The sequence below is a fragment of the Gracilinanus agilis genome, chromosome 2 (genome assembly GCF_016433145.1).
Source record: "Gracilinanus agilis isolate LMUSP501 chromosome 2, AgileGrace, whole genome shotgun sequence".
Taxonomy (NCBI): domain Eukaryota; kingdom Metazoa; phylum Chordata; class Mammalia; order Didelphimorphia; family Didelphidae; genus Gracilinanus; species Gracilinanus agilis.
This window is the reverse complement of record NC_058131.1, coordinates 502724538-502746438: the sequence shown is the minus strand read 5'-3', so window position 1 is coordinate 502746438 and position 21901 is coordinate 502724538. Positions and strand designations below refer to the sequence as shown.

Genomic DNA, 21901 nt, shown 5'->3' with positions numbered 1-21901 from the left:
TGTTACAGCTGATTGCTTGTTAATTAACCCTGGAACTGGCTACAAAGAGGTTTACAAACCTGTATGTGGTTAGTCTCTGAGGGCTCCCCATACCTAATTACCCAGAAGGTATAAAGAGACTCCCAAGTTCTCTTTCTCTTTGGAGTAGGCACTTAAGCATAGTGTTCTCCCCTGGGGTGGAGTCTGGCATCAGAGCCGGCCTTTGGCAAGGTGCTTTCTTCCAGGAATACTATTTCCAGAGACCCCAGGCTGTGGGCCCTCTGGGGTAATTAATGCTAGGCTCTGTGTGGTGGCCAAATATTGAACCTTATCCTTATTCCTGATTAAAGAGTGGTTTTTCTGACTACTTTGATAGTTCTGTGTTATTTCCAAGTTAACAAGACCGGGACTAGAATTTAGACTTGACTTCTTAGCCCCCAAGAGCTAAGGAGAGGTTTGAATGTCTTTAAACTTTAGCCTTTCTCCAATATTCTACAAAATCCTTCTCATCCTGGAAGCCCACTCTAGCCCTGTGGCATCATCACCCTGTAACTCCACCCAGCCCATGTACTTCTCACACTACAAGAATATTCTGCTCTTGGGAGGCTTTCCTCTGACAGGTTGGCTTTTCCCAGAATCTCCATTTTAAGGAAAGTGCCCATAATAAGTCCTTTACTAATGTGTGTTTTAGATTGGAAAGATCAGAAAATATTAATACAATTAACTGTACTGAAAAACTCAGATTCAAAATACAATCAAAGGAAAAGAAATCAAAGAAAAATAAGCTGAATCAATTCTCCTCAATCATTTACAGCCTGAGATCAAGCAAAGGCATTAAGAACAAGGAAGCCTCTTAAATTGAAAATAATATTCCACTTTCTAGAAGTCACTCATTGCCACCTCAAGGTGAAGTCAATACTACTTATTGAATAATAAGAATTTCTAGTACTTTATTAGTACTCAGAGATGTATGTGAATGGATTCAGTTAGTTACTTATAACTGGATCATCTGAATTTGAGTTTTTGCAGCTTGTGGCATCTAAGCAAGACACCAAAAGTAATTCCCCAGGTGTCCACATAAGGAGCCATTTTGTTTAGCCTATTTCTGTTTGAGAACCTTTGGTTAGTCAATCAGTCTATCCAAAGGAAAAGTTTTAGGGCATTGGGCTCCTGTAAAGGAATGTGAGTGTCTTGGGGAGAAGTTTAGTCAGTTATAATCAGAATCATGAATTGATATCTATCCACAAAGTTACAACATTGATGTCCAAATCTTCCAATAGGGAGGAGCCAATTAGTTTATCTCCCTTGGATAAATCAGCAAATGAAGACCAAGAGGAGATAAAGGGTTCAGATCACAGATGCTTCCCATTCCTTGAGCCAACACTCCCCAAAGCACTCGGGTTTCTATACTGCACTTACCCAAAGCTCAACACAACTCAGCACATGCTTTCTTGTCCTCTTAGGTTGGGACACACTGACTGACCACTGATAAACCCCAGTTTATGCGAGGACCTAATTCTAAGATTTTTCATCTTTCAACTATCACCTTCCCCAAAACACTAAAGCAAGTATGATTGGGTACTTTGCCCTCAGAGTCACAGATTCTCAGAGTTGGAAGAAACCTCAGAGCTCTTCTAGTCTATCCCAGATCCAAAGGATGAATTCCCTTTACAAACTCTTCTTAGAAGCCTTTTAATGGAGCTAGAACCCATTCTCACTGAGGCAGACTATTTGGGTTCTGAGGAGCTCTCCTTGATAAGAAGATCTATTTGAAATCTGGTCTCTGTTATGTCTGACTGCTGGGTGGTATTCACATCCTCTGTAGCTACAGAGAACAAATCTGTTGTGCATTCTGTGGGAAAACATTTAGATATTGGAAGAAAGTTAGTATGTGGTTCCTACATCAAAATTCCAGAGTAAATATCTCCCATTCCTTCAATTGATCTTGCGTGTTTCTAATCCATTCAGTATTCTTGTTCCCCCATTCTAGAAGCATGCTAGATTGCCTGTGTTCCTTTTATTATGTGTCTTTAGAATTGGACAAAATATCCCACATGGGGTATGAACATGACAGAATGCAGAATTACGATCCCACCTTGAGCCCCTTCATCTAGACCCCATTGATATGTTCATGCAGCCCAATGTTATGTTAGGTTTACTGTGCTTTGGTTTGTTTATTTCTACTAGTTATATTGGCTAACCCTGAGCTTACTGTTCATTAAAACCTTCAAGACTTTTTCTTATGAACTGCTCTTGAGGCACACATCTTGTTGGTGATCTTTCAGGAACAACAGGATCTTTCAGGTTCTATTTTTTTTGTTTTGCCAATTTCCAGAGGCTAGATTCCATCCTGAAATTCTCATTGGCCATTGGATTGTTCTCCTTTGACTTAACAGCATATTAGACAGCAGAAGAGTGCCATCAAACTACCCATCACCATCAGTGAGCTGAATCTGACCAGATTTCTGTGCCAATATAAATCACTGAACTTGGAATGATGAGACCCCTGGTCACTACCATCTTCCTGCTCCTGCTTTCAGGTACCATAAAGTCCCGATATCTAGGTTATGGTGAATAAATCAAATAGAAGAGATTTATATCATTTGAGAGCTGAGAAGTGGGGTAAAATCAGAGAGTCAGGAGAAAATGTCAAGAAATGTCAAGATTTAGTCAGAGAATTTAGATTCTAATCCTATGTAAACTTGGGTTAATCTCTATGGGCTAACTTAAAGATGAAAGAGGTTGAGCCAGATGATCTCTAAGAGACCTTCTTGCTCTAAACAGATGAACTTACATGGAGAGGGATCTCAGAGGCAGAATGGGGTTTTCTCCTCAACATTTGCTTTGGTTGTCAATCCATAAGCTAGTTTTATATAGATGAACTCACGGTGCACAGAGAAACAATTTGGAAAGAAGACAAAATGAAGGGAAGTATAGAAAGCAAGGATAGATGTATTTGAAAGGAGAAAAGAAGTGGCAGGATTCTTCCCAAATCCCCATGATTTTCCCAAAAAACTAGATCAGTGATGGGCAAACTACAGCCCATGGGCCAGATGCGGCCCCCTGAAATGTTCTATCTGGCCAGCTGTGACATTATTCCTAATCTGATTAATAAAATGAGTAGTATACAATACAATGAAACTTTGAAAGAGTTGCCTTAAAAACAGACTGACAGATGAGATTTCCTTTCCTTTGGCCCCCTCTTTAAAAAGTTTGCCCATCACTGGACTAGATCATAGGTCAGAGTCTGTTAGGGTCCAAGGTCACTGTTCTTCTATCTCCTCATAGAAAAAGGCAAATGGTGCACACATACACAGACACACTCACACGTACACAGAATCAATGGAACTACATGCTCCATTATTCTTGAGGGATTGCCCTCCTATCTCTAGGCTCTGTACCAACTTTTGAAACCTAAGGATGGAAATGGAAATGACAACAGTTATAAAAAAAAGTACTGATGTTATTCATAAAGGGAAGTTGCTACTGTAGCAGAAAAAAGAGTAACATGGTGAGCGCTGGCACATCTTCAGGTGGTGCTAAATGCCCTTCAGAGCTCTGAGGAAGTCACAGTCTGTGCAGTGTGGCTCTAATGTTCAAAGAGATATTAGTGTGCAGAGAAAAGAGTTGGGACAGAGGAAAGGAGTGAGGACCCTAAGACATAATGCCAGGAGTCACCCAGAAGTTCCAGCATTCCAGGTGCCACCTCTCAGCAACTACAAATGAGGATGAAGGAGGGGAAGTGTTTCAGGGATTGAGGTCTAGGGTTCCTATTCCCATCTCTGTCAGCCACTGCCATGAAGCTCAGGGATATCATGAAAGGAATTTGGGATCTATGAGGTGAATAATGAACTATCATAGTTGGTAATCATAGAGGGAAGGAAAAAACTCCTTGTCCCTTTTTAACCTGTCAGAGACATGGACAGAGTGATGGATTCTTAGAATTGCCAATTGCCCAGAAGATTAATTCCCATGTTCTTACCTTTGTCTAATAATGACAGCCTGTATCTATACTGCACAATTTGTTATAGTTTGCAAAGAAGCTTTCCTTAGAAGAATCCTCAAGATCAAGTGCAAATTATACAATCCCTCTTTCACAGAGGAAGAAACTGAGGTCTGGAGAATTCAAATTTTTTTTGCCCAAGGTTACACAGGACTTGTGTCACAATGCTGGGATTCAAAACTAGGTGCTCTAAACCCAGAAGTTTGGGGGTCATATTATGCAATGTTCCAAATCCTGGAGAAGTAAATCATCTAATATTAGTTTTTGTCTTTTACTGGTGACAATGCCAAAATTTGAGAGGTTAAGTGGTTCTTTTCCAACAATGGCTCTGGCTTCTCTCTTCTTTCTTCAAGTCTCCTTTCTTCTAGATGGAGATAAGGCTGTTCCTTCATGAGGGCTGAGATTGATCAGCTAATCAGACCAGGAAAAGGGAAGAAACATCATGGTGCCATTAACTAGGAAAGTGGGACAGGGACCCTAGGGACAAGAGCTTCATAGAGACCCTTATTCTTCATATGAAGAGGGAGGAACTTCATCTAATGCAATCTTCCAGCCAACATACAAATACAATTCATTTGCTTTATGCCATAAAATAGACACACAGTCTCTACTAGAATACTTTAGGAGCCCACAAGCTCACAGAACAATCTAGTCCATTTTTAAACTAATCAGAGATTTAGATTGTTCTTCAAATCGAATCAAAAGCTGCTTTCCTATAGCTTCAATCTACTGATCCTTCTTCAAAAATTAAGTCCTCCAGAGTGACAGACCTATCTGATCTCTGTTTCATCTGAAAGCCCTTCAAATACTTGTAGACACCTATCATGTACTTCAATCCAAAACATACACCAGTTCCTTCCTTTCTCCAGTTTGAATATCCCTAGTTCCTGCAACTGGTCTGCTAATGACCAAAATTTGAATCCCCTTGTCATCATCCTTTGAAGAATCCTACTTAAAGTATAATTTCTCCATTAAAAGTGTGAGATCCTTGAGATGTGGGGCCAATTTCTTTTTCTATTTCTATGCCCAGAACCTAGTCTAGGACTTGTTATATATTAAACATTTAATCAAAGCATTTTTGTTCACTGCCTCATTCCATCATTGTCCCTATCTAGACTGAAATGCTTGGCATATTACAAAATGTGACAAGGCAAGAGTACCATCATCCTGAGATCATTTCATGCCAAAGCTGCTGAGTGAGGGAATGCCAGAAGAGGGGGAAATATGGGTAACTACTGGCCTTGGTAACTACTGTTCAGATGTCATGACCTCACTTCTTTTTTTTTAAACCCTAACCTTCTGTCTTAGAATCAAAACTTGGTATTGATTCCAAAGCAGAAGAGCAGTAAGGGCTAGGCAATGGGGGTTAAGTGACTTGCCTAGGGTCACAAAGCTAGGAAGTGTCTGAGGCCACTACTTCATTTCTAATCCACTTCTCTACTGTAATTCTCAATAAATAGACTCAAGTGTCTGAGGTGAAATTTGAACTCAACTCTTCTAAACTCTAAGACAGCTAGGTGGTGCAATCTAGAGTTAGAAAGATTTGTCTTCCTGAGCTCAAATATAGCCTCGGACACTTACTAATTTTGTGATCTTGAGCAGGTCACTTAACTCTGGGTGCCTCAGTTATCTCATTTATAAAATGAACTAGACAAGGAAATGGACATTCTCTAATATCTCTGTCAAGAAAACCCAAAATGGGGGTATAAAGAATAAGACATGATAAGAAGTGATTGAGCAAATTTTTGAGATTAGTATGAAAAATGTCTCACTTTGTTCTCTATGTCTCAGGGTATGATACTCTGCTCTACAAGGATTTGGGTTTTTTAACCCCTACAACTGGGGATTCCTTATTAAAAAACAAAGTCTACTTCAATTACAAACTTGTTTACATATATAATGATCCCAATAAAAGGGCATTGCCCCAGCCAGGATGGCAAAATGTGGAGAATTGGGATAAGGTGAGTCAGCTTCATAAAGAGAGAGAAGATGCGATCATGAAGGACTTGGAAGAAATCAGGAAGTCTAATGAAGATAATACAGGTGAGTGATAATAGGTCGGGGACCCAGGGCCTAGTGACTTGGAAAGGGTCTAGGGTTCCCCAGTGAATTCTGCCTAAAAAGAGTTGTCCCTAACTAGGAGGCAGTTAATGGGATTTTTAAAAAAAAGAAAGAGAGAGGAAGAAAAGGAGAGAGAGAGAGGGTTGAGCAGTGACTGGCCACAATCCAAAGGAATGAAGAACAAATCCTGAGAGAGGCAGAGATAGAGGCTTTCCCCAAAGCACATCTTTGTCCCTTCCCTACCATCTTCTGGTTTCCCTTTTCCTGCCATTCTACTCCATATATTCTGACAGTTAAACAGAAAGTGAAAAGAGAACAATTCCTGCTTCTCTTTCATCAACTTAGGTAAAGTTCTCCTCTCTTCTTACTTCACTGGGCACCTGGACCTCTAGTACCATCACTACAACATCGTCTGTCATGCTCCTACTAATAGGAATGAAAGAATGTTAGAATTTAAAAGTACATTGGAAATCTAAATCTAATACACCATTGTATAGGGGGGCAAGTGACTGAGATCTTAGAACAGTGGGAAGAACATTGACTCAGGAACCCAGATGGCTTCTGATAATTCATCTCTTCCTAAAGTGTGGGGCCAATGATCTCATACAAATCAGTTAGTGGCAAAGCCAGATCAAACCTGTGATGTCACATCCCCCAGTCTAGAGCTCCTTCGATTAAACCACACTCACTTTTAGTATTAGGTAACACTGACCAGGGCAGTCTAGCTCTCATCCTGCTTTTCACAAGTGGTAGCAACTTGTTCTGGAAAGAACACTGAACTTGAGTCAGAGAACCTTGGGTTCAATCTTAGCTGTTACTCTCCTAAAAAGCTGAGGAAAACCACTGCCCTCCTCTGGGCCTCATCTCCCTCATCTGTAAATGAGCAGTGTGGGAGAGATAAAGGCAAAGTTATTATTCTCAGACCTAACTCCAAGAAATCTTCTACTCCCAGGGAGAGGGATGGAATGACATTTAGGCAGATGCAAAGAATTAGCCTAAAGAGAACTACTCTCTTAATTTTAAATTTGTTTCTTATTCTGTTCATCATGACTTAGCTACCTAAAGGAAAAGAACTGAATATTTGTTTTAAGTAGAATCCCTATGCATTTAGGAGGAAGTCTGAATTCATCCCAGGACTAAGAAGAAACAGATATAATTGTTAAAAGTATCAGTATTTGAAACCAATTCTTATTGTACTTGAGAGAGCTCATTGTATTTGGGGTTTGTATGTTTCAGGTGACTTCACCATTTCTCAAAGTTTACACTGTCGACTTTGTCCAAATGGTGGTTTTGAAATATATGGGTTTTATGATTTTAATGGAAAGTTAGCCATGAAAAATGACATGAATATATTTTCCCAGGGAAAACAAGATACTGGAGCTGAAATGATTAAAAAGCAGTGGAAACAAAACCTAGGTGCTATGAATCCAGCCAAAGAATATCTGGAGAAACAATATCTTACAACAATCCAAAAGTACTGGAATTATAAGAATGCTCACTAGCAGGTAATCAGTTCACATCCTATTGTCACACTCACCATGCTTGGGTCAGTTTAGGATCTGGGGGCATCCCTATTACAGATCCTGACAATGACTCATTTTAAAGTCTGAACTTTCCCCTTAATATTTCCTCCTCCTCACATTTCAACTCACAAGGGCATAGGTTACCTTGAAAATATGAATTCAGAAACCTCTATAGCACTCTTAGAATTGAGGTCCAAAATTCTCAGTCACTGAGGGCTACTGGGCATTGTTACAGATACAGGAAAACATAGGGACTTAGATGGGAAGTTTAAAAAGAAAAAGAGCCTTCCATTATAAGGCCCAGCCTTCCTTGTTTCTCTCCATTCGTCATATCTCAGCTTCTCCTTCTCCATAGGAAACCTCTGCCACATCCTGAGCACTTCTTGTCTTGCTTCTGATGGGAATCCCCAGGCTAGACACAGGGCCATCAAACCTCTCCATTGACCCATTCCCCAAATCAAAGTCATTCCTCTCTGTGCTTAGAGGCAGCCAAGTACCCTGGATAGAGTTCAGGTTCTGGAGTCAGGAAGACTTGAGGCTGAATCATGTCTCCTACACTTACAGGAGGTGTGACCCTTGGGAAGGTGCTGACCCTCTATTTCCTTCAGTGCAATTTGGATAATGACAGCAGCTGCCTCCCTAAGTTGATGTGAAGAACAAATCTGATAACATTCACAAGTGCTGAGTACCCAATAGACCTTAATAAGCACTTTTTATTTCCATTTTTGATTCCTCTTATTTTTCTTCTCTGGAATGTCCTGCTTCCCTTCTTCTACTTATCCAATGGATTCCTGTTCTTCAAGACTTGTTTCACTTCACCCCTGAAATCTCCCTTGTCTAAAGTTTTCTCATGTTCATGATCAGGACCACTACATTTAGAAATACTGGAGTATAAGAGCAGGGGCTACATCTTCTCTTTCCCTGCTCCTCTCCCAGAATACAGAATAGTATTTATACCAATAGAGGCCCAATAAGTATCTGCTTCTAAACTGATGAATTGACATGTATGAGAAGAAGGGAAATTTGGGAAGGAATCTCTGTTTGGGGACTACAACTTGTTGGAAATAATCAATTTGAGAAGACACTATACAAAACTTACTTGGGATAAAAGAAGAAAAGAATGGAAGAATATTGGGGGAAAATTATTCTGGAAGAAGTTAGTGGTGGGTGGGACATTGTAGGTGAAGGGGAGAAGCTAGGACATGCTGGGAGAATTGTGAGAGCTACTGTCAACTGCTCTGAGGAGGAGGGGCAAGAAGAAAAAAATCATAAAATGTAATGCAGGATTTATGCAAAATCTCTTGCATTTGCAAAATTACCATAGGCAATCCTGTCAGTTAGGAGAATGGAACTCTGGCCCGGGAGGTGCCAGACCCAGGAGCTGACAGTTTCAGCTGAGACTATAAAAAACCCTGCAGAACCAACCTGGGGGTTCTGGTTTCCTTGACCTCACCTAGACACCCAGCTACCCCTGATTTTCCCTTGGGGACCCCAGGAGATTGAAGGGAGGTTGAAGGGAGATTGAAGGGAGGTTTTGGTTGTGGAAAGTGGGCAGGATTTAGATTAGAGTAGCCTAGCAACAGGGACACCACTATACCAATTAACAACATCAGAGCAGTGCTAAACTATCTCTGGCTAAGGGCTGGTTCCCTCAGCCTGGCCTTACCTTCTAGGTCCATAGCCAACACTTGCCAGTCACCCTTAGCAACAGTCTCTCAAGAGCCCTAAACCTTCTTACCTCAGCTTTCCCTTCCGTGTTAAAATAAACCCTTAGCCTGAAACTGTGAGCTTCTGTAGTTATTAAAACATCATCTTGGGCTAAGAGGCTGAGGAGAGGGGAGAATAGCAACCAGTTGACTTTAAAGGAAGTACTGGTCAAGCATCCATTTTATCCAGGAAATGTGTGAGCTTCATTTCCTGTTGGCTTCTGCTTTCACTCCAGCTTAAAGGAGCCTATAGGTAGCAGGGAGAGTGACTGGGCATCACAGCTCAGGCTAGACATCACTGACAGTCTCAAATCACCTGCTACTGTAGTTACAAGCTCCCAGGCCCACGTGACTCACTTGTACCACCAACTCCCTATTATTAGCCATGTTATCCACCTATTACAAAAATAATACAATAAATGAATAACTTGGGGTAAATGGTATGTTTCTACAGGTGGCCAAGAGTGAGGTGAACTTAGGAACAATGCTCGCTCAACACCAACTAAGAGGAAAATGAGCAGCTGTGAAGGTTTTTCACCACCATGATGACCTCCCACAACTCTTCTATTACTTTTCAGTTACCTGTCATTGTATTTTCAGCCAAAAGTACTACACAGAACCTCATTCTTCCCTGGGAAAGCTTACAATGTGAGATAAATAACATTAAGATGAACAAGGAAATATCATTATAAAATGAAATAAAAGTTATATACAATTGTATGGTGTGTAGACAAATTTCTTATTCTATTGATTGTCCCAAAAAAGAAATATCTTGTGTAAGTGCAACTGGTTCTCCATCTTTGAACATTATAGCCCTGGTGACTTTCCCAGGGTCACATAATCAATAAATCTCAGCTCTAGACTAAGCCTTCTCTAGGCCACATCACCTCATGGAAAGCCACACTGACCTTCCATACAGCAAGGCAAGAAGTATTTTTAGATGTCTTCTCCCAGAGATTCACAGATTCTCAGAGATGGAGAGACTCTCAGAAATCTTCCAATCTAAACTAACTCTTAAGCATGAATTCTCTGTACAATGTCCTCTTGGATGACTTTTAGTAGAAATAAAACTCATTGTTTACTGCCAATACATTTCTGGATGACTTTCCTTGGCAGTGGGGGGGATTCAATCTGAAATCTTCCTCCTCAGAATTTGTATATGAATTCTAAACTCTAGCTATTATTTATGGAAAGACAGAGCAGTAGAACAGAACAGCCATAGAACAAACAGTAATAAAAGATTGTCTAGCTAGGAGAACAGTAAAAAATCACTGTAGATTTCTCTGAGGAGACAGGACATGCAGAGAAAAAGAGAATATTAGAATTAAATTAATCAATTTTGTAAATAGCCAATGGAGTTCCATGTTTCAACAAGTGCTGGGGACTGAAGGGGATGTAGGACTTGCACCTCAGTCTGTCACTAAGCAAGACTGAGAATTTGAAGCTCTGAAGGTCTTTATCCCTCTGACTACTACTACACAAATACCATAGTATTGTTAACAGTTAAGTGTCATTGCCTGTCAAGCAAAGATAATTGCATATTCAGCAAAGAGAGCTGTATAAACTGGATTTTGCACTATCTGAGCTAACAATAGAGAAAAACAAACATTAGGTTGAAGAAGTAAATAACAACATAACATGAAATAAAATTTATAGAATGAGTGATGATATATGGAGAAGTGGTGTCCAATTATGTTTCATTGGTTTAGAAACTATTATTAAGGAAATTATCTGTAACAACATTTCTGCAAGATTTGGTCTTCTAGATTGGTCTCAAATTGCATAGTCAAACAGTCAATATTTGTTTCAGAAATTCTTGAAACACAATTTCCTTGTATCTAAGCTTAACTTTCTGTCCACTTAGATGCCCATCAAATTGTAAATAAGATCATGATACATGAATGTGATAAAATAGAAATCATTTAGATACATATCTCCTTACTACAAGGCTAGTTAATACATATCACCGCCTCATTAGGTGTTTGCTCAAGCTTTCATATGTGTGTGGGTACATGAGAACCTGTGTGCCTGCATGCCTGTGTGTGTGTGTGTGTGTGTGTGTGTGTGTGTATGTGTTTGATCCTGGCTATGTGAGAATATTAGAAATTAAATACAGATAATTAGATAATCTGAATTGGAGCTTTGTACTATAATGACACATAGGAAAGCCACTAGGAATTGATTCTCCATAACTCCACAGAGGGTGCCAATTGGTTTCACCTTTTTCCAAATGGAAATGCTTTGCTCAGCCAATCAACTCATCAATCAGAAGACTTTTGAGGACTTTGGATTTGTATGAATGTTTGAATTCTCATCGAATAAGAGCTACAGAGTCAATTATACCTAGAAACACTGGGGTTCCAATTTTAGCTTTCAGGCATCCAAACACAGGTTTCACCAGGAAGTGATTTCCAAGTAGAGAAGACAATGAGTTTTGCTTTTTTTCCCTTTGGGTATAATTTGTCAATTGTTACCAAAATAAGATTTCAGAGATTTTGTGTGGGCCTCTGTTATTTATTCACCCCCTTTTTCTAACACTACTCAAACCACCTGAAGGGCAGCTTTCCCCATAGGGCCCTTCATCCTAATCACTTCAAAAAGTATTTTCTAATCGATGTGGGTTGAAATTCACCACAAATCCTGCCAAGATCTTCACAAACAAAAAACAGATAAACATGGAGTTGATTAGAATGTAGCTCTCTTTCATATAACCTATGCGTAGCTTAGATTCACAATTTTGAGAAAACTCCTCACATTACTCTTTAGACATCACCTAGGTCCTTGCTGGGGGGTTTCTGGACAGCAAACACAGCTGGTTCACTTTCCCAGGCACAAAGGACTAGATTCACACAATGCTCAGTGTCTACACTCACTGGCCACTTCGGAGTCTATACAGAATCATATAAAGTGACATCAGTTCCCTGGAGGTACGGAGTGAGAACTGCCCAAACAAATGACCCCATCCTTAGTAACTAAGCATAGAGGAAACATTTCTGAGAACCCTGGTGAGCTCTTCACACTCTTACTTTACACTCTTACTTTACACTCTTACTTTACACTCTTATCTTTTACACTCTAATCTCTCATTACCTTTATTTACCTTTTATTTATCTCCTTTATTTATTTACCTCCTTACCTTACTTTAATTACTTCCTCTACTAGCTACTCTTTCTGGATTCTTTTGGAATTAATCTTTTTTTCTTGGAAAGCAGTCAGTGGAGCCGTCCATCAATTCTTTGGATGTGACTCAATGAGAATGAAGCACATCTTTTCTGGCACCCATCAGGTAGCAAATCACATCAGCAACTCAACTCACTCTATCCCAAGTGAAGCTTGCTCCAGCCCCCACCCCACTGTTGACTCCTTGCTTTGGAGCTTTTTCCTTTCATGTCTGAGTACTCCAGCTTAGCTAAAACACTGATTTGGGCCCCCAATGCTGCTGAGTTCCAAACGTGGGGTCTTTCCACTAGAACTCTGATTTTGAGGCCATAGGGACAATTCTCTCTTTGCTGAGCCTAGAGCAGACTGTTCTCTACCTGTTTAAAGGCCAGGCAGAACTCATTGTGCTGTCATTCTTGAGTTCTTTCTTTGAGGCCTGGTAAAGAGCCACTGTACCTGTCTCCTTGTCCTTCACTATAGGACAGGCTTCATAAGTCCTGGTGGCCTCCAAGCTGGGCTGTCTGCTTTCCAATAGGAAAAATATATATTTCTATAAGAGCTAAGAAATAAATTCCTTATATTTTACTACAATAATGCATGGCCAAAATATCCCACATAAGTTGGAGAATCATGGCCAGTAAATGAGAACCAAAATAAAAATACTGTCTTGTAATTATATTTGTTTTGCAACAATGGGGAAATGCATAGATAACCCTTATATTCTAGACTTTATGAAGAGAGAACCCACTCTTACTGAGGCAATCCACTCAGTTTCTGAGTATCTCTCCTTGGTAAGAAGTTCCATTTCAAATCTGCACTCTGTTAAGTCTGAGTCCTGGCTGCTATTCCCGTCCTCTATAGCCACAGAGAACAAATCTATTCTGTATTCTGTGTGAAAGCCTTTACATATTGGAAAAAAGTCAGTATGTCCTTCCTGCCCATTCAATTTATCTTACTTATTTCTAATCTACTCAGCATCCTTGTTCCCCCATTCTAGAAGCATGCCGGATGGCCTGTGTTCCTTTTTTTTATGTGTCTTTACAATTAGACAAAATATCCCACATGGGGTGTGATCAGGGCAAAAAACCAGAATGATGATCCCACCCTGAGCCCCTTCACCTAGAAGCCTTTCATATGTTCATGCAGCCCAATGTTATTTTAAGATTCCTGTGATTTGGTTTGTTTATTTCTAACAGATTCATTGGCTAACCCTGAGCTTGCTGTTCACTAAAAGCCTCAGGACTTTTTCCTATGAATTGCTCTTGAGGTCTTGTTGGTATTCTTTCAGGAACACCAGGATCTTTCAGGTTCTGGTTTTCCCCCCCAATTTCCAGAGGGTAAATTCCATCCTAAAATTCTTATTGGCCATTGGATTGTCATCTCCTGAGATTCAACAGCATAGTAGACAGCAGAATAGTGCTATCAAACCACCCATCATCTGTGAGCTGAATCTGACCAGATATCTGTGCCAACATAAATCATTGAATTTGGAATGATGGAACCCCTGGTCACTGCCATCTTCCTGTTTCTTCTTTCAAGGACCATAATGCCCCAGTATTCAAGAGGCTGTGAGTAAGTCAAATGGAAGAGATCTATTTGGTTTGGGAGTTGAGAAGTGAGGTGAAATTAGAGAGTCGGGAGGAAATGTCTAGACTTAGAGTCAGAAAATTTAGGTTTTAATCCTACTTCTGCCACATTTCCAGTGTAACAATGGGTAAGTGATTTAATTGATATTGGCTAACTTAACTACCCTTGATGATGGGAGTGGGAGAGAAAGATTGAACCAGATATCTCTAAGAGACCTTCTAGCTCTAAACAGATGAACCTATATGGAGAGGAATCTCAGAGGCAGAATGGAGTTTTCTCTTCAACATTTGCTTTGGTTGCCAATCCATAAACTAGTTTTTTATAGATGAACTCACTGTGCCCAGAGAAACAATTTAGAAAGGAAAAAATGAAGGGAAATCTAGAGAGCCAAGGAGAGAAGGATTTGAAAGGAGAAAAGAAGTGGCAGGATTGTCTCAAAATCCCCATGGCTGTCAAAACACTAGATCACACGTCAGAGTCTGTTAGAGTCCGAGGTCACTGCTTTTCTATCTCCTCATAGAAAGGGCAAATAGTACATACATATAGAGACACACTCACACATACATGGAAGCAGTAGGCTTACATGCTTCATTGTTCTGGAGGAATTGCTCTCCTATTTCTAGCCTCTCTATGAACATTTTCACCCCAAGGATGGAGACAGAAATGACAACACGTAAAGTTAGTTGTTATTGACAAGGAGAACTTGCTCCTGAAGCAGAAGAAAGAGCATCATGGTGAGAGCTGGTATATCCTCAGGGGTACTAAATGTCCTTCAGGGCCCTGAGGAAGTCACAGTCTGTGCAGTGTGGCTCTAATGTTTGAAGTGACATTATTGGGCAGGGAGTAGAGTTGGGACAGAGGAAAATAGTGCGGACCCTAAGATATAATGCCCGGAGTCTCCAGAAATTCCAGCATTCCAGGTGGCACCTCTCAGCAACTACAATGTGGATGAAGGAAGGGAAGTATTTAAGGGGCTGTATATGGGGAGGGGTGATTATTGATGGTAAGTGGGGTAAGTATCTAGACTCCCCACTTGTTAGCTTTCAATGGGTCAGGTCAGCTATTCACTCACCCACACCCCAGGGAAGACCTATGAGGGAATAAACTCCAAAAGGTTCCCAACTGGCAAAGCTATAGTGGGGATGTTGAAGGAAGGTATTGGAGATCAGTTGTGACCCTAATAATGGGTTAGATCCCACCCTCAGAGCCAGCACTATGGAGACAAGCCTCCCCACTCCTCAGTTCTAGTAGCTTTGTCCTGCAAGATGGTGTTTGGTGTTCATCTTCCCCTCAGCCACAAGATCAGTCTTCCTCCCCTACTAGCCCCAAACTACCCCTAAAAATAATAAAGATTTATTATAAGGATGAGGGAATTCAGGATAACAGGGTGAGGGATATTTCAGGATTTTTGAGGAAGGAGGGTACAGGGATAACTTCTCTATCAACTATGAACCCCACAACAAGGAAGGGGTATAAGAGGGATCAAGGAAGGGTCCCCCAAGTGCCCGCTCCCTCCAGAGTCCAGGTACTAACTCCAATTATGGAACACAACTCTTTCAGTTTCTTCTTCGTTGGCAATGAAGTCAGTAGAAAGGTTTTGCTGCTAAAATCTCCAGATTGCCCCCTGAATTTTGGGTTCAGAAGAGCTAAATTACTGTCCAGATCCTCCCAGCCACCCACAACCATCCACCCCCAAGCCCACCCGAGAGCTTGAATGTCCTCTCAGGAGTTTTTGGCAGTTGGTCGCTGGAAGTTTAGAATCTTCAGAATTTTCACCAAACTCCCTCCTTCATTGGCCCCTCTCAAACAGAATTCTCTAAGAGTTCCATGGGGTCGGCTTCCAGTTCAATTCAAAGATGAGTGCTTAGTTATCCTTGATTTACCCCAATTCCACACTTACATGGGCTCCTATTCCCATCTCTGTCAGGCACTGCTATGATGCTCAGAGATATACAAAAACAAATCATGCAGGGAATTTGAACCTATGAGATGATTAATGAACCATATTAGCTGGTAATCATGAAGGGGAGGGAAAAGTCACTGCTCCTGGTCCCTTTGTAACCTATCAGACACATAGACAGATTGAGGGGATTCTTAGATTGACCCAGAAGAGTAATTCTCATGTTCTTAGCTTTGTTTAATAATAATAACCTAGATTTATACTGCATCATTTTTTATAGTTTGCAAGGAAGCTTCTTTACAAGAACCCTCAAGAGGGAGACCAAATCATATAATCCCGGGTAAAAACTAAGATCTGGAGAGTTCAAATTATACACTGAAGGTTATACAGATATTCAATAGCAATGCCAGGATTCAAACCCAGTTGCTCTAAATACATGACTTTTGGGGCCATACATATTTTACTATATTTCAAATCCTGGGAACCAAGTTGTCCTAATATTACTATTTGCATTTTAGTGATAAGAAACCCAACACTTTGAGAGGTTAAGTGGCTCCTTTCCCCCCAGAGGTCCACATTCTCTCTCTTCTCTTTAAGCATCATTTCTTCTAGATGGAGACTAGGCTATGCCTCCAGAGGAGCTGGGACGACTCAGCTACTCAGACCAGCAATAGAGAAGAAACAACATGGAGTTGTTGTTTGGTTAGATGAGAGAGGGCCACTAGGGACATGAGTTTAATAGAGACCTAAATTCTTCATGAAAATAAGGAGAGACTTCAGAAAGAATCTAGTGCAACATTCCAAGCAACTTAAAATTCTCTTCATCTTCCACATGCCATAAAATTGACAGGCAGTCTCTCCTTAAATACTTTAGCAGCTGCTAACCTCAAAGGACAATCCAGTCCATTTTAAGAGCCAATCAGAGATGTAGATGGATCTTCATATGGAGTTGAAAGCTGCCTTTCTATAGCTTTAACCCACTGATCCTCCTTCAAAAGGTAAGTCCTCCAGCATAACAGAATATGTCACTGTTCTATCTGAAAACCCTTCAAATACTTGAAGACACCTATCATGTTCCTTCAACCCAAAACATACATCAGATCCTTCCTTTCTCCAGCTGAAACATCCCAGGTTCTTTCATCTGGTCTGCATATGACCAACATTTGAACCTCCCCTTGCTTTCCTACTTTAAAGATCCTACTTAAAGTGTGTTTTTTCAACTAAGGGTGTGAGATCCTTGAGATATGGGACTAATTTCTTTTTCTATTTCTATGCCCAAAACTTAGTCTAGCACTTCTTATACATTAAGCATTTCATCAAAGCATTTTTGTTCCTTGCTTCATTCCTTCATTGTCAATATCTAGGCTGAAATGCTTATCATATTCCAAATGTGACAAGGGAAGAGTACCATCATCCAGAGATTATTTCATGCCAAAGCTGCTGAGTGAGGGAATGGGGAAAAAACGGGGGAAGATAGGTAACTACTATCAGTGGTAACTAAAGTTTAGATGTCCTTACCTGATTTCTTAACCACTTCTCTGCTATAATTCTATGTAAGTGTCAGAGGTGGGATTTGAATTCAAACCTTCTAAACTCTAAGGCATCTAGTTGGTACAGTCTAGAATTAGGAAGATTCATCTTCCTGTGCTCAAATCTGGCCTCAGACACTACCCCTGTGACCTTAAGCAGGTCACTTAACTCTGGGTTATCTCAGTGTCCTCATCTATAAAATTAACTAGACAAGGTGATGGAAAAACCACTCCAGTAGCTCTTTGTGATAATTAGATTAATTCTACACTGTCCATCTTTAGATTTAATCACCAAAGGTGAGAACACCTCTAATTCTGGGATGTCTTTAACCCATGTGTGCTAGAATGGATGACAAATCAGAATTGATTGACTGCCCCTTAGGTGTCCTAAGAGAAGTCTGTTTTGATTGGACATGCAAATTAGGAGGGAGGCACAGGAAGTGACGCATAAGTGACCCCTTTAAAAAGAGGGAGTTGAATGAGTGAGAGGTCTCCCTTGGAAGAGAGCATCTGGCAAAGGACCTTTTCTGGTTCATGGAGGAGTGGTGGAATGCTGAAACTCTGGTGGGATCTCTCACTGCTTCCCTCTGAATTGTCACATGGGTAATTTAGGCTGACTTCCTTTCTCCTCCCTTGGCATTTCTGGAGGCTCTAGCCTCTAGGAGGCCTCTCTTGCCTCTCTAATTGTAAAAGGCCTTGTGGCTAGAAGTCTTGTTTAATTAACCTCTGTGCCCCTCTGCTGGGACCTCTAAATTCTTATCTGGTCCAGGCCAGAGTTTCTCTTTCTCAATTTCCCTACCTTCAACCTTCCTAATTGTAAATAAATCACCATAAAGTCAATTTTGACTTGAGATTATTCTTAATTGAGGATTGATAATAGTTCAATCCTCTGGCAACTATCTTTTAATATATTGAACCCATAAAACCCCTTTTCCCCCTTACATCTGTCAAGAAAATCCAAATTGGGGTCATGAAGAGTCAAACATGAGAGAAAGTGACTGGACAAATTTGGGAGATTAGTATTAAAAATGTCTCACCCAGTTCTCTATGTCACAGGGTATGATTCTCTGGTATACAAAGACATTGTTATTTCAAATCACCAAAATGGTTATTACTCATTAAAAAATGAAGCTTACTTCAATGGCCAAAGTGTCTATATATATGATAACAGCAGTAAGAGGGAAGTGCCCCAGCCAAGATGGCAAAATGTGGAGAATTGGGATGAAGTGAGCCAGTTTCAAAAAGAAAGAGAAGATTTTATCATGAAGGACTTGCAAGAAATCAGGAACTCTAATGAAGGTGAGTGGACAGGAATAGGTCAGGGACCCAGTGATGTCCTCCTAAAAAGAGAGTTGTTCCTAACTAGGAGGCAGCTAAAGGGGATTTTTAAAAAGTGAAGAGAGACAAAGGAACAAAAGGAGTGAGAGAATTGAGCAGTGACTGGCCACAACCCCCAAGGGTTGAAGAACAAATTCAGAGAGAAGCAGAGATAGAGCCATTCCTAAAGCACATCTGTGTCCCCTCCCTGCCTTCTTCCTCTTTTCTTTTTTCTTGCTATTCAACCCAACACAATGCTGTCAGTGACACAGAAAGTGGGGCAAGATCAATTCCTGCTTCTCATTTATCAACTTAAGTTCTTCTCTCTCCTTATATCACTGGGCACTTGGATCTCTTATGCTAGCACTACAATGTTGTCTGTCATGCTCCTACCAATGGGAATGATAGAATGTTAGAACTGAAAAGTACATTGGAGATCCAAATTTAATCCACCATTGTACAGAGAGGCAAGTGATTGAGGTTTTAGAACAGTGAGAAGAACATTGACTCGGAAACCCAGATGGCTTCTGATAATTCATCTTTCTCTAAAGCTTGGAGCCAAGGATCTCATACAATTCAATTAGTGGCAGTCAAATCTATTGCTGCCCAATCCCCCATCTAGTGCTCCTTCCATTCATACTCTCAGTATCAACTTCTCATCCTGGGTAGTCACAGGTGGAAGCAACTTGTTCTGGAAAGAACACCGAACTTGAGACAGAAAACCTTAGGTTGAATCATGGCTGTTACTGTCTTAAAAAGCTTAGGAAAACCAGTGCCTTCCTCTGGGCCTCATCTCCCTCATCTATAAATAAACAGGATGGGAGAAATAATGGTAAGGTCATTTCCAGTCCTGACTCCAACAATTCTGTTCCATTGCTCTTTCCTCTCTACACCTACACCAAGGACAGGGATGAAATGAGCTTGAGACAGTTGCAAGGAATTAGAAAACTGACCTCTTAATTTTAAATTTGTTTCCTATTCAGCTCTTCTTAACTTAGCTGCCTAAAGGAAAAGAATTGGTTGTTTGTTTTAAGTAGACACCCTTTGCATTTTCTAGCCAGTCTGGATGCACTAACAACTAAGAAGAAACTGATATAATTGTTACATATATCAGTATTTGAAAACACTTTTTATTGTACTTTAAAGAGTTCTCCTTACATGGGGTTTATGTGTTTCAGGTACCTTCACCTTTACTCTTAATATTGTCTGTGAATGTTATCAATATGAACCTTTAAGAGTAATTCAGTATTTTAATATTGAAGGAGACAAATTCATTAATACCAACAAAAATATGTTGGTCCAGGCCTCACAAGATTCTGCAGCTGAAATGATCAAACAGCAGTTGAAGCAAGACCAGAGTGCTTTGAATCTGCTCAATGTATATTTGGAAAAAACAATGTGGTGCAACACTCCAAAGATATGAGAATTATTTTACTTCTAACTAAGACATAACAGGTAATCTGTTTACATCCTGTTGTCACACTCATCACAGAAGAGCTGGGAACATTCCCATTAGAGGAACTAAAAATGACTCGTATTTTTAATTCTGCACTGTGCACAGAATATTTCATCCTCCATTCATTTACGCTAACCAGAGGAAGGAGGTGGGAATAGGGCTTGAAAATATGAATTCAGAAACCCCTATAGATCTCTTAGAAAAGCATCAAAATCCCCAGTAATTGAGGGCTACTTGGCATTGTTGGAGATACAGAAAAACATGGAGGCTTAGAAGGGAAGTTTGAAAGCAAAAAGAAGGCTTCCATTGTAAGTCTCAGCTTTCCTCATTTCTCTCCTGTGGAAAGCCAAATGGAGAAATAGGATCATGATAGGACCTTTTATCTGGATTCCCTACATGACCAATCCAGGCTGAGGCAGTCTTTGTGTTTGGTCCTGGTAACCTAAGCCCTGAAAATCTCTGGTACCAGCAGGTTCATTAATCCAAAAACAATTTGACCCCTCCAGGAGGCAAATTGGAAGTCACTGAGAGAAATAGAGTCTGTGATAGATATTTTATCTGGATCCCATCACAAAATCATCGGCTAGTAAAACTGTGTGTATGATTCTTCTGCATTACATGTAGACAGAATGGGTTATATAAGGTAAAAATCAGAGATTCTTCTTTTGACTCTTTTTCAGATCCACACTTTTCTTAATAACATTATAAGTCCCATTGGAAAACTTTAAGTAAACCAGCAGTTCCTGGGTTAACAATTTTTCTACAAGAAAATTAAGATCCCTAAATTCTAAGAATATTCCTAAGGCAGCCAAGGCCAGAGCTAGACAAAACTTTATCCAACCAGGTGCAGTCCTCTCAATAAAAAATACAAGACTCAGTTCATTTACAATATCTATAGAATATAGTTACTATTCTCAGAATTTGCTTGCTGATATCTAGGAGGCTAGAATTTGGCCTTGGACCCTGTTCTATCTTTACTTTGAAACTTCAAAGGATTTTCTTTTGTATAATTTGTAACCTCTACAAACTGTAAAAGTTTTTCTTTGTGTTCTTTGTGTAAAAATAGTATATAATAAACTCTAGACTCCATGGCATGTTGGAGCAGTTAGGAGCTAACCATTAGACTCATTGTTCTCACTTTCTATACTATTTCAATCCGACGCCATTAAACGCCACTCAGTATCCCTGGTATTATAGAGCTAGATCTCTATACTCTCCATTCACCAAATCTCAGCTTCTGCATAGGAATCCCAATATCCTGTCCTGAGCATTTCTTATCTCACGTCTGATGGGAATCCCCAGGCTACACAGAGAAATCAAACCTCATAATTGACCCATTCCTCCAAATAAAGTCATTCCTCTCTCTGTGCTTAAAGGAAGCCAAGTGGTACCCTGGATAGAATTCCAGATCTGGAGTCAGGAAGACTTGAGGTTGAATGGGGTCTCCTACACTTACAGGAGGTGTGACCCTGGAAAGCTACTGACCCTCTGTTTCCTTCAAAATAATGAGGATAAAGATAACAGCTGCCTCCCTAAGTTGGTGTAAAGAACAAATCTGATAACATTCACAAGTGCTTAGCAACTAGTACACCCTTAATAAACACTTTTTCTTTCCATTTTGGATTTTTGTTGTTTTTCTTATCTGGAATGTTTTGCCTTCCTTCTCCTACTTATCCAATGC

The 21901-nt window shown here is 40.2% G+C and overlaps 2 protein-coding genes across 2 annotated transcripts in view; one reads left to right on the top strand and one right to left on the bottom strand.

The window, feature by feature from the left end:
* KCNK13 (potassium two pore domain channel subfamily K member 13) overlaps nt 1–21901 on the bottom strand; it is a 404887-nt gene that overhangs the window by 53394 nt on the left and 329592 nt on the right. The gene's annotated exons all lie outside the window — the stretch shown is intronic.
* Nucleotides 13924–20187, top strand: LOC123237839 (zinc-alpha-2-glycoprotein-like). Its single transcript, XM_044665002.1, has 3 exons — nt 13924–13999; nt 18504–18746; nt 19943–20187. The coding sequence occupies exons 1-3, from the start codon at nt 13924–13926 to the stop codon at nt 20185–20187; spliced, it is 564 nt and encodes a 187-aa protein (XP_044520937.1).